The following is a 13,920-nucleotide window of genomic DNA, read 5'->3' as shown; positions in this document are numbered from 1 at the left end:
TGGTCTTTGTGAATTTGCAAATAGGAATTGAGGGAGTACTATTCTATCATTTAACCATAGTTAGCTCTTCTAAACTCACTTACAGTAAAAAAGAAAACTCCTCTAAACTCACTTTTAAGTTATTCTCGAACACGTCAGTTTTTCGATCACAACTCTTTCAGAATATAAATAAAGTTAATAGTTGGAAAAAAAAAAATCCACTTTTGCAACTATATCCATGTCTATAGCTGTCTACTGTGTTCTGTGTAAGGATAATTTTTTGCTTCCGCATGAAATATTAGAAACAAAAATATAAGAATGATGGACAAATGTTCTGCAAATATAACATAAATTTAAGAGTTTGTAGTAAACAAACAGTACCAGTAGGATAGTTCTGATAATAAATTAAAATACTGAAGAAATAAAAAGTCATGTAATTAGAGACAGACAACATTTACTTGTCTCTGCTTACTTGAGAAAATTTACTACACATCAATTTGGCTGAAGAATAACATGCTGCCAAAGAACAGATTAGGGGGTTAATATTATAAGAAATACATGAAAGGAATCTCACATTAATTTATAGAAAAACACTCAACTATCTCCAAACTGAAACCTACAATTTAAAGACAGCTATTACATAAATTTTAAGCGTGTACCTTAATTTGTGTCCTTTTATATGTATAGGTGATATGCATTAGCCCATCACTAGCTTGGATAACAGCAGGGTATGAGAATTCCATTCCGGAAGAATCCTCCAATGTGAGAGCCTCATACCAAGAATCACCATCGTCATTAGAAAGTGCAACTTTAAGTACGCCCCTCGATGTAGTATTATAAACAAGCAATATACGGCCATCTCGAAGCTTAACCCCATCAATACCTAGTAAACGAGAGTAGGTGGATGCGCCATTAATACTCGAAACAGATTAAGTAGCAAAGAATTATAAAGGAATACATATGATGAAATAAAGAATGTCAAAATTAATCAAATCCATGATCAACCTAGCTCGTATAGTTATAGTTAAATACAACTGCATAATTATGCAGCAAAAATAGCATAGCATGTAATATACAGCTACCAAAATTTACCTGAATTTGGGTTAGGAAGCTGAGTAGGTTTCGCATGTCCCCAAGTCTGGCCACCATCTGATGATTCTGAAATACATACTCTACCAATGCCATCAAAGGATCGTAGTAAGACGCGTAGTTTCCCCTCTGCAGTCTGATAAGGTACTGGTTGAATCACACTTAGAGGTTCATTTTCAATGTAAATCGGGCCATGCTTGCTCCATGACCTGCCAAAATCTGACGTGACCTATAGCACACCAAAAACAAAAAATGTCACCCCGCTAACATTTCAGAGCATCTTTGGAACAACCGCTTAATTAGAATCAGTAAAGTTACAACCTCAACCCAGGCGCCCCAAGAGTTCCAGCTTTCAACAGACGATCCACAAATTAAATGGCCATTTTCTAACAAAATTGGCTGAGATAGTAATTAAATTCAGAACTGGTCAGTATTGCTATAAAGTGCAAAACTCTTGCTATAGATAAAATAGAAGGAAATAGATTCTGTTGTACCTTATTCTTTATAGGTCCTAATATACCAGGAGGAAGTTGCTCTCTTTCTGTCCATGTAATTCCTTTATCATGTGAGCGTTTGACGAATCCACTCCATCTGAAATTGAACAAATTAAGTATGCTGATGCGAAAGGGAGACAAATAACAAACTCAAAATAACATGGTGCTATAACAGCTGGTGTGGGGAGGGAGGTAAGGTGGCTTATAGAGATAAACAACTTCATTCTAGCCAAAGCCCTTCTTCAAATTGAGGTGTTTCCGATGAATTATTTGTCAAAGAAGTTTTTCCATATGATGCTACATGTTTTCGCCTTTACCTGTTAGAAATTATTTTACATACAAAGATGAAATTTCATGCTGAAACTGTTCTGATATTAGTATTCTGAGTATTATCATTCTAACTGCACAGTTAACCACATTTCGGTAGGTAGAAGTAATAAGAGGCATGTAACCCGCGAGAACTGAGAAAGCTAATAAGATACAATATTGCTTAGTTTTATCTAGATCCAAAGCCAGTATCATTAATAATTTCACTCCGGTGACCAAATTCTCTTTATCGTATCACCATATTTGCTTGCTGATTCATAATTTACAAACATGTATGTTTTCATGAAATCGTTAATAAATATAAAAATATTTGGAAGAAAAAGGTCCAATAAACAAAGCTACAAACAGAAATCTCATGTACGCATTTAAGTCTATAATGCAATGCGGGATAGTGAAATTGAACAAAAAAATATCATAAATGTATGACAAAGGAAATAGAGCAAACCCAGCCCAGCTGTCTCAACTACCACACATTAAAGCATTGGAACATAAAATTCTTGAACAAGAGAAAAATAGATGTAATAAGAGGACAAAAAATGTAAACTTTACTTCTGAACTTCTTGGCCTATCTTGTAAAATAGAAGTAGCTCATCTGACGGAAGTTTGAATAGTACAGGATTCCACATAGGAACATTTGGTTGTTCATCAGCAATTACCGGTGATTCCCATCTTCCATTCTATCCACCAAATGTGTTCAAAAAAGTTAATGCAGCATTCAAAATGTCAGACAGAGATCAAAATTTGTCTCCAATAGATATTGAAGGTACAAAGACATCGTAGTTTATAATATGGCTAGACAAAAATCAAAATTTGTCTCCAATTTTTTCAAGGCACATTTGACATTTATAAAACTATTCACAAATTAATATAGTAGTATGAGAATGTCTACTTTCCTATGATTTTAAAGACATGCGGGGTACGACATATATAAATTAATTTACTTTGTAAGTCTGCAACCATATCTTGACATCGGGTGCCCCCTCTGATGTACCCCCAAAATAAGCAACCAAAAAATGGTTCTTATCAACCTGCAGAAATCAAACAACATTGTATTAATAAAAATACATAACATATTTCTTGAAGGAGAAAATTTAATTTTTTTAATCCATGACCTCAACAATGGTAGAAGCATGACAACTATTGAAGGGAGCTGAGCCTTCAAGAAAGGTTAACTCCTCTACCAGTGGTCCCTGTATTGGACATTTATTCTCCATCCCTTAAAGTTAAACAAACTCCTGCAAAAAAATATTGCTTCTAGTTTTAAGCCATATACGTGTTTTAATGGTGGAAAAATGAGAATGTGAAAATTGAGTGAGATAGAAATATTTTGATTTTGATTTGAATTCCTTCTTGTTTGATTGCGAGTCCAAAACCACTTCCAAATCATATTTAATGTGTTTGGCACTACAGAGACTTTTTATGTGCAGTAATTTGTGTTTGAATATAGACTTATTGTGAGTTGAATGATGTATTTGAGTGTAAAAATTATGTTTGAAATCAATATCTATAAATCCTAGCTTCAAATTAGAATCAATTCTACTCGAAAATATCCAAACATCAAAATCAGTTCTACACCTTCAAGTGCTCGTAAGTTTCAATAGTAGTGTTGAAATGCATTGACTTCAAAAAAATGGTGTTATAGAAAAATATAGCGAAAAGAGAAAAACATTGAAAAAGACAAGAAAGTGAAATGCGAAAACAATGGAGAAGTGTCTAACTAAACCAACCACACCACACGGAATAGCAAAGTACGAAGCTCCGTTTCAGATGGATCCGGTGATCTAGATTGTCGGGTCAAACTCACAACAAACATCTCAGGTGGGTAAAAAATATCGGTTAGAAACACTGTTTTTTTGTTTGTTTGTCACATATATAAAAGTTTTTCTTGGAAATTTTATTCATTGTATAAAAAGTCTAAAACTTTATATTTTCACCGCAAAAGTTGTCTTTTAATTCTATTTTTAGTTTCTTAACTTGTGCCCTTAGGGCACAAGTTAACATGACCCAAGTTTTTTTTTAGGGGATTGCATGTGGATGTTGCGTGGCAAATAATTGATGCCTCTCAAAATAATCGAGATATTTCCGCTCCATTCTTAAATACATGTTGCAATTTTATCATATGTATTATTCACACACCCTTGTATATATTATGCTTTGTCTCTACCAACTGAGTTAAGTTTACGAGGACACTATTTTAAACGTTTAAAAGATAATAAATCGTTGATAATTCGTACTGTTATTTTTTTAATAAATTATATGTTTTATTTTGTATCAAACTTATTGTTTTACCATATTTTTAAATAATTTTATTAATAAAAAATTTACAATTTTTAATTTAGAAATCCACAAACCGATTAAAATTAAACAACATAAATTATATCGAATCATATCTTTTTTTAAATTAGTCATCCAAAATCAAATCAAACCGAACCGCATATAATTTTATCTTAAGATTAGATGAGATTTTGCCTCAAAACCAATCCAGAAAAAGTTGAATTGGTGTACCCAAACAAAAATATTGAATTGAAAGTGATGCAAGTAGTATTAATGAGAGTAGAGTTGAAAAAAAAAAGTTTGACAAAAACATAAGTCGGAAAATAAGTAATTTATGTTCTATTAAAAATTGAAAATTGAATTATTTCGGAACAATTTTTTTATGAAAATAGATCAATTATTTTGGTCGGAGGGATTATGAGTTACAAGTCTCACATTGTTTATCCCTCAACAAAAAAAGGCGCATGTTGCTTAGAAAAGTGAATGTTAAACACTTTATAGATAAAAGACACATATACCATCTGCCTTAAGGTCTTAGATTAAAGTGTGATGTCCAACTTACCTTTTTTTTGTGACAAAGTCCAACTTACATATGTGGTTGCTCTAAACTCAATAGCGTCAGATAACAAAGCCAAGGAGAGACATTGTGGTGGCTCTTCGACCACAATCAATGTATCCGGGCAATTTGCTCGCAATTTCACTATAATATATATGGGTCTCTTATTGGATGAAATACATATGAGTATCACAACTTTTTATGAGACTCATTCATAAAGTGGTGTGACCCATACTTCATATAATAAGAGAGTAAGTGTTAAGAAGAATGTGTTAAAAAGAGTGTTGCTAGCATTACACATACGTGACATGCATGCACTAAACAAACATTGGATAGACAAAAATGAAATTCACCAACTCAGACACTCCATACCACACAACAAAGTTAGAAAGAACACAAAAACAAAAAGGTCGATTCCCACCAAGAAAAAGCGATGGCTTTTAGCGTGGGGAAGTAATAAACTACTTCCCCAATGTGGAGGAGAATGGTGAGAAGTTTTTTTTCCTGCTATATATGGAATCTTAGATTGGGTCTCAAACTTTTAAAATTTGGTCTCTAATAGGTACCCCATCGATGAGAAAAGTTTATAAGATGCAAAGTCTTACTTAAGAAATCAATCTTAAATGAGATCCACACTTTTTTAATATTAAAAAATTGAAATATAATGATATTAAGTTATTGATAGTTGATTAGTGGGTTTTATTTAAAAAATTTGTATAAGATGCTAAGTTGGAGGATTTGAGTGTTTATTAAATACTACTATTAATAAAATTATAAATTTAAGAAATGTGTACACTTATTTAAGTACCAAAAAATGGATACCTCCATTATGAATGCTCTTAGAGTCACATTTGTAACGATTTTTAAAAACAACAATGTTATGCAGTACGGGCAGTACTTTGGTGCCATTAAATCTGGGCCATTAATGACACCAAGATAGATGTGTTGTGTGGCCCAGATGCAATGACAATGTGTTTGTATGACTCAGATTTAATGGCACTAAAGTGCTGCCCATGCAGGTAGAAAAACCACTAAAATCCACCAGAGAGAGAAGCTAGCTGTTACCGTTTTTAATTTTTTAAATTAAAATTACATAATTTTGGTTTTAGCGGAAATCATGGGTGGTTGTAGTGTAATTGGTTGCTTTTGGTTGGTTCTTCAAAATTAAAGATTTTAACAATTTACAAATCATGACCCACTATTTATTTGTTCTTCATTCTCGGTATATATAAATGGTACCAGTTCTGAAAATAAGTTTTATAAATAAGAAAGCAAACAACATCTAAATTAAATTACTTGTTTGTGCATTTCTAGATGAAATTTATAGCTCTAATACAATGAATCTGTACATAAACATGGCCAATCTGGAGGAGAGTGATGGTGGTTGGAAGAAGATAAGCATAAAAGTGGAAGAGAATGGTTGCGAAAAATAGTGTGAAAAAATTTAGTGTTGAGTGAGCATAATAAAACGGTGTTGTTTATTTGATCTAATGGTCAAAAACTGACTTGACCATAGCTGGGAAGTTATTACATCCCCATGTTAAATGGCAACCGAAAAGAAACTGCATAAATTAGAGGCATAGCGGAAAACAGGAGAACACCGTAGCAGATATTCCGGGAGGGAGTAGTTTAAACCGAACAAAGAACTTTGTTTGTTTTACATAATCTTCACAAATTCATAGAAGAAAAAAATGGGTAAGCAAGTTTTTAAAAAAATAAATAAATAAATCGGTAAGCAAGTGCAAATCTATCCAAACCAAAATGGTAATATAGTCTTCAATTCTTTGCTAGTAGCTCCTTTGAGCATTTAGTCGGTGCCTTGTGAGTAGGAAAAAACATGGCCTACTCCTGATAGTGTTCAATTATATCCTGCAAATCACCTGCAATTATGTTATTATCATAGCCAGGAATAATAGAGGTAAACTATGTATTATATTAAAAAAATTGATTTGAATAAACAACCTATAGTAAACTAGAAAACAACTAAGCTCTGCCATTATAACATATATGAGTATATATCTGAATGTACCAGTAAACACATATAATTCAAAAAAAGGATGTATGCTTTATTGCATAGTAAACAAGGGATGAAACAATTATCATCGTTTTCACGTGTCTTGCAATAGCACCCTGCATAAAGCTTTTATAAAGAGTCTAGTTAACGAGTGCTCCCGGGGCACTCTTTAAGCTATCCAAAATAAGCAATTATTCTTTAAAAAATCAAATATTTCAATTTCCAAGACATTGATTACATGCATTTTCATAATATATTTACTACTTATGGTCCTTAAAGAGTGCCCGGGGGCACTCGTTAACATTTTCCTTTTATAATTTATACAGTAGAACTAAAGAGGGGACATAAGGAATTGGCTTGGTGGCCGAGGTAGAGGAGTTAAGAAGTGGAGTTATAAGGAGGTTGAGAGTTCAATTCAAGCCCCCCTTCCAACATTATACCGAATCATTTGAACTCTACAACCATGTTTTTCTAGTTAAATATTTGCCCATAAGAAATAGAGAGTGCGAACTTTCAAATTGCTAGCTTGAGCAGAAGAACACAGCCAGCCCTTTGGGCACACCACAAAAATCTGCATACCCAGCACTGGCCAGACTGCTGATGGCAGTAAAAACACCGCACTAGCCGAAGCAAAGAAACAACAGCCAAAACAAGGAAAAAATCCCCAAAACAAAACTGAACCTCCAGGCTACCAGCAATGCCTGCACCATCCAGCAAATCAAATCCAACATTATCTCGCCATACAATCGTAAGGATCCCACAATCACTCATAGAAAAGACAATGAGACACCTTCATTCTACTTAGACCCCATATCCATTACAGAACTTGTATCCCGTTCACCATCTCTTGAGGGTCCGCATCTCCATTTGCAAAGATTATATTTCTCGCCTTCTAAATCACCCATAAAGTTTTGTGCATTCAACCAAAATAAACAAAGTTGGGTGCTTTGAATAACTATTTTAGTCATGTTCCCAGTCCTCTGGCTCCATACCCTTATCTAGTCTATGATACAAGGTTGAATATATGTGACTTCAACAGAACTTTAACGAGTAATGAATAGTTTGTATTCTTGCGCACTAAAATGCACTCAAGCTTAGAATTTGGTTTCTAACTTCTATGCATGCTTTTGGCTGAGAAGGTTGATCTAATTTTCTGGAGTCCATGGCAGATAGCAGAGTGTAGAGGCTGTGCCCCAAAACGCTATAGCGGTATGAACCTACATCGAAATGCAGGAAACAATACAGCTATATATTCCGGGCATACGTGGTATTTTACAGAAACTTCACTTACAACCTCTATCTGGCTTCTATGTGGTTTGCTATTGGCCGTGTTACAACGGCTACTAAAAAAACACAACTTAGAGGAGTTTCACGTAGCGCCTAAGGGATGCTACGCTGTTATAACAGCCACTGCCAACTACCAAGATCTAATTGTAAATAAAAATTAACTAATCCCTGCTACTTATAAGCTAAAGAAAAATTATTTTTGTACACCCATATCCATTTAACACTCACGAGAGTGATATAAATGGAGTATCTGATGTGATAGGAAGAGCAATAGAGAAAAAGAGGTGTTGAATGTCATGCTAAGCTTACAAACAGCCTTGGCATACTAAGAGAGAATTGAAGTTGGCACGAAAAGAGAGAATCATTCAACAATACAATCAAATCAAAACTATCATATAAATTAACACAAATTCAAACAAGTAAATCTTGGAAGAGGAACTTACTTTCAACACGTTGATACCAAGCTTTCAACATAATCTCTAGCAACACACCACCAAATTCTATTGGTTTTTTCAATTTTCTTTACTTTGTTATCTCTCAGGTTATAGAGAACTGCTTGGTTTCCTTTTTTAATTGCCAATATCAGTGTTGCACCATTCTCAGAAAGACACACCGGAAGCACTAGAAAACCATTGCGACCAAGTATATAATTTATTCCAAGATTCTGATAACTAATTTTAAGGAATTGAGTCCAAGACTCTTCAACTCCAAATTCCTTCATTTGCCATATAACAAAATGAGTTTCTTTAAAATCATAAGAAAAACAAATACAATCCATCAACACACAAATATTTGGATTATCAAATGGCAATTTAGGGAGTTGCAACTGTGTATATGTCTCTGTCTCCAAATCAAGCGAAATAATCACAAATTGTTCGGTTGTAAGATTCTTCTGTTGACATTTATAACGGTGGCGAACCAACCAGCTAATACTGTTACTCAGATACACACCATCGTATTTAATGTCATCACACCTACTACGGAGCGCCAATTCCACCGGAAAACTACTTTGAATATCTCTCCAAATACTATCACCCAAAGTGAAAACTTTGACCACTGCAGTTCTCATACGATTTCCTCCTAGGCCTTCATCCATGGTAATTCCTAACATTACCGTCTTGTACGTGTCTGTTGAGTTGTCATACCCAAACCCCAACCTTACACGATTAAGATACGAGGGAACATACAATAATGTTTTAGATTTTGACCTTGTGGCAGGATTCCAAAAACAGAAGGAGTGCTTTTTATACCCAGAACCATGAAAACAACCGTGCAAGCAGATTAATCCATTGCATGAACCAATGATCCCACAACAGTCAACGCAACTGAATTGGTACTGAAGATCGTCCGCAAGTGGGATAGAACTCGTCGTACTCTCCAGCAAAAGACTCACCGAGGTGGGTGCGACAGTAACAGTATAAGAACATCCACGTCCACCCGCGCGAATTTGCAGACGTAGGTTTTTGTTCGAGAAAAGTGCGAGCCGTAGGTTTCCTTTAGATTTAGACAGTTTAAGGTGCATTTTGACGAAGATGGGATCGGAGATGAGGGTGTTCCATGGCTTACTCACACACTTCAGTATCATGAGAGATTTCACGTCAAGCCGTAATAGTATTTCGGTGGTAATAAGTTCGACGGGAAGAATTTCCGATATGTTCATGAGAACGGCGCGGCCTTATTTTTATCCTGTTTTCCGAGGAACGGTGCACTGCAGTTGGGTTATTAGAGTTGAAATAAAACAAACCCTAACCTAGTAGTGAGTTGCGTGTGATAGTGTGTATATATATATAGGTATTTGCTAGAAGATACCAACTAATTTTTACGAAGGTGTCTTCTAGGAAGTTATAACTAAAAAGTTGATAATCACACCTTTGAGGTGTTAGTTGCTAAAAGACACTTTCATGAAGCGTGTGTCTTCTAGCAAAACATATATATATATATATATATATATATATATATATATATATATATATATATATATATATATATATATATATATATATATATTTCTTTTTCTAAATCGTTGGTTTACATAAAATTTATCATGAAACCTTTTTTCAATATGGTTTAGTCACATGTTACGAGGCTCGACTTTGCATCTTGGTGGTAAAAAAAGAAAATTCGGTTGAAAAATCAGAAAAAAGGTAAAGGATCGTGATCCTTTCTAATTGAATTTTTCCATAAAAATCCAATATTTGTTCGTTAAAAAAAAATTTCAGGCACGTCGAGGTCGTAGCTATGCTTGTTAGCTTTCCAACGAATGTTCACAAGCTCCGATCGTGTAAGGACATCCCATGTTATAGCCGTTTTAGTGAGAAATGGTCAATAACAAGTAAAATCCGAAATTAACAAGGTAATTCACTTGGCCTCCATTTAGCCCGAATTTTCAAAAATTCTAAAAATCAACCATTAGTCATCTGAAACATACAAAATCACAAACTACACAATAATTGGTCAATAAGTTATGCGGAAAATGAGATAAATGGATTTTTCATAAATGTTTCCTATGAGATATTAAATGTATCATATGAAATTTCTTTTTCTAAATCGTTGGTTTACATAAAATTTAGCGTTAATATGATTTAGTCTAATGTTTCGAGGCTCGACTTTGCCTCTCGATGTTAAAAAAAGTCGATTTTGAGCGATTCCTCCAAAATTCGGTTGAAAAATAAAAAAAAGGTAGAGGATCGCGATCCTTTTTAATGAAATTTCGCCAAAAAAATCAAAGATTTCTTTGTTAAAAAAAAAAAATTCTGACGCACTGAGGTCGTAGCTATGCTTGTTAGCTTTCCAACGAATGTTCACAAACCCGATCATGTAAGGACATCCCAAGTTATGGCTGTTTTAGTGAGAAAGGGTCAAAAACAAGTAAAATCTGAAAATTAACAAGGTGATTCACTTGACATCCATTTAGTGTTCCACCCTAGTTCATGAGTGGCGGATCCGCCACTGATCAATGTATTTCAAACTCAAATTGGTGAATTTTTATATTTTGAGTTTGAAGGGACTACTACATTATAATTGAGCAAATGGTCACTTTAGTCCCTGACTCTGCACCTCGGTGTCACATAGGTCCCTGACTCAGGATTAAATACAAAGAAGTCACTGACTCTGCACTTCCGTTATCACTTTAGTCCTTGACGTTAAATAATTTTGTTAAGTGTGTCAGAGGGACTAAAGTGAAAGTAGAAAATGGTCACTTTAGTCTCTAAACCAAAAATTAATATCCCCAACTTGAATCTCAAATCCCTAAATCTCAAATCCCTAAATGTCATCCCTAAGTCCCTTAAATTGAAAATCTCAAATTCATAATTTATTATCTTATCTGACAATATTAATATAACATTTTTTTTGTCAAAATATAACGTTCTTTAATTTAAAATTAAAAAATAGAGATTAATAATATAAACTTAATTTTTTATTGTTACACAATTGGTTGTTTAATATTGTGGACAAAGTTTTACCGTTAAGCATAAAATAAATACATAAACTTTCAATACAATTTATAAAACATACAATATTCAATACATGTGAAGAAAAAAAGTCTACAATGTTTAGAAAACAGTCACATTTTTTTTACAAGAGAAAAAAGTCACATATTAGTGTATATTTTTTTTAGGGATTTGAGATTCAAGTTGGGGATATTGATTTTTGGTTTAGGGACTAAAGTGATCATTTTCTACTTTCACTTTAGTCCCTGTGACACACTTAACAGAATTATTTAACGGCAGTGACTAAAGTGATAACGGAAGTGCAGAGTCAAGGACTTCTTTGTATTTAATCCTGAATCAGGGACCTATGTGACTGCGAGGTGCAGAGTCAGGGACTAAAATTGCCATTTGCTCCATTATAATTTGATAGATTATCTAAAGTTAGTAGTTTGGTTAAGAGTTAGTTAGAGTTGGTTACTCCAAGTAATCTCTCTCTCTCTCTCTCTCTCTCTCTCTCTCTCTCTCTCTCTCTCTATATATATATATATATATATATATATATATATATATATATATATATATATATAAGAACACTCTGGACCATTTCATCATTTTAATTTTATCCATTTATATCTTTGTGATGATTTCTAGAGAACAATACACAATCTATATTTCTATTGCATTAGTTCTAAAACCATAAAATCTACTATTCATAATAAAAGTAACCAGTTGATTAATATTGATTAGATGACTAAGAATCAGTTCGTTTAGGAATCTCTGGCTCCCTAATAAACTTTTAGCAAGTGTACTAAAAATATATCTAAATAATAAAATTTATAAGTTCGTATTCACAGGGACTGTTTCAATTTCTACTCAGCAAAAACGTTAAAATAAATGATATATTAAATTCAATGGGTTGCCCTAGCCAGTTGGATTCGGTTGCTTAAAACTTAATCAAAGTAAATAAAATGGTTTGATAATTGGATTAAAACAGATGATCAAGCCTTTCGAATCCTCTATTGCTCACTGTGAGTAATTTAGCTCTCTTCTCTCTCTCAAAGAAATTAACCTAGCTTTACGACGGATTAACTAAGTGGTTTTGATCAATCTCTTGACTCAAAACCCTTTCCTAAGTTATAACCTTTTAATCTCTTAAACCGATTGAATAACTGCGGAAGCATGGTGAGAACGTTAATCCATAAGTCATAACTCTCAATTTCCTATCTCTAGGTTCCTATGTTGAATTAAACAGAATTACTATTTCAGGATTAAAAGCTAGGGTTAGTAGTCATTCAATTCCTAAGATCAATTTATATGGTTGAAAGAAGCTAGGGTTAGTAGTCATACAAACAATCATAAGAAAAGCATTAAATACAAATAATTCTAAATAAAGACTAGGTTTTCATTGATGTTAAAGAGAGTTCTTAACAAATTACACCATCACAGATCACAAAGATTCATCTCATGGCTTAATCAATCTAAGAGTTTAGCTACTCATAACTAAACAATCAAATACATAGAAAATAATGAACATACATAAATCAGAACCAACTATGAGTTGGGTGAGATCCACTGCGTGTTCTGCGGTTTCCTGGTGCCGTCTATGCTCTGTTTAGGTCTCCAAAATCGCACTCCAAACTTCTGATCGCTTCTGCCTTTTATAGAAAGAATTTTAGGGTTTCAGAAAGCCCATCATCGTGCCACGTTTCGAGACCATCGTGGCACGATTTGCTCATTAATCCTACGTGGCAGCAAATTTACTCAACCATCGTGGAACGTTACACATCCATCGTGCCACGATTTTTCCAGTATCTTCAGGTAAATTCCACACTTCAAACGTGCCACGATTCAGGTCCATCGTGGCACGATTCCTCCAGTAGCTAAATTCTTGCATTCTTCTCCAATTTGTGCAAAACTTCTCTTTTGTGAATCTTGAGCTGATTTATCCATGTATTCAAACATTTGACTCTTAAAACATTACAAAAAGGACACAAATATGACTAAAAAATTAGTGTTGACGTACTGCCATCACTCCCCAAGAGTTCCAACTTTCATCAGAAGATCCCCAAAGTAAGTAACCATTTTCAAGTAAGAGAGGCTGAACAAAAGCAATTTTTTTTTTTTTTTGAAATGGCTGAACAAAAGCAAATTAAATTCAATACTACTAAGAATTTTTTTAATGACTATGAATTCAATGCTCAGAGCTAAAAATTATTTAGTGGTTTTTTATTTAACCTTATTCTTTTTTTTTTTTGGTAATATAACCTTATTCTTTATAGGTCCTAATATACCTGATGGAAGTTGTTCGCTGTCCAAGTATTCCTTTATCATATGACAGTTTCATGAATACACTTACGTACTCCATCTATAATGAAATAAGCCTATTTAACTTTTGATCGTCACCTAAAAAATAAGCCAATTTCTTAATGCTAATAATGAATGAATCCTCAATTGCTTTAGAAGGGTGTC

At 33.7% G+C, this 13,920-nt stretch overlaps 2 protein-coding genes across 5 annotated transcripts; both read right to left on the bottom strand.

The window, feature by feature from the left end:
- Positions 1-298: 298 nt before the first annotated feature.
- LOC146903203 (uncharacterized) lies at positions 299-3,734 on the bottom strand. 4 transcript variants are annotated; one of them, XM_085734722.1, is made up of 9 exons: positions 3,465-3,734; positions 3,002-3,124; positions 2,831-2,917; positions 2,439-2,566; positions 1,563-1,659; positions 1,390-1,467; positions 1,072-1,297; positions 639-862; positions 299-495 (listed from the first exon to the last, which is right to left on the bottom strand). In XM_085734722.1, the coding sequence occupies exons 2-9, from the start codon at positions 3,101-3,103 to the stop codon at positions 472-474; spliced, it is 966 nt and encodes a 321-aa protein (XP_085590848.1). In that variant the 5' UTR covers positions 3,104-3,124; positions 3,465-3,734; the 3' UTR covers positions 299-471. The 4 variants fall into 4 exon arrangements, with proteins under 4 accessions (XP_085590848.1, XP_085590851.1, XP_085590850.1 ...); XM_085734725.1 differs by having other exon boundaries at positions 3,617-3,733; XM_085734724.1 differs by having other exon boundaries at positions 3,622-3,733.
- Positions 3,735-8,465: 4,731 nt separating this feature from the next.
- On the bottom strand, positions 8,466-9,695 carry LOC146903202 (F-box/kelch-repeat protein At3g23880-like). Its single transcript, XM_085737211.1, has one exon. It carries the CDS (start codon positions 9,678-9,680, stop codon positions 8,466-8,468), a length of 1,215 nt encoding a protein of 404 aa, XP_085593337.1. The 5' UTR covers positions 9,681-9,695.
- Between the last annotated feature and the right edge of the window lie 4,225 nt (positions 9,696-13,920).

Source organism: Medicago sativa, chromosome 8 (genome assembly GCF_051527215.1).
Source record: "Medicago sativa cultivar Bolivia chromosome 8, Bolivia_mono, whole genome shotgun sequence".
In the NCBI taxonomy this organism is placed as follows: Eukaryota; Viridiplantae; Streptophyta; class Magnoliopsida; order Fabales; family Fabaceae; genus Medicago; species Medicago sativa.
The sequence above is the reverse complement of the archived record's forward strand: the minus strand, read 5'-3'. Positions and strand labels throughout refer to the sequence as shown.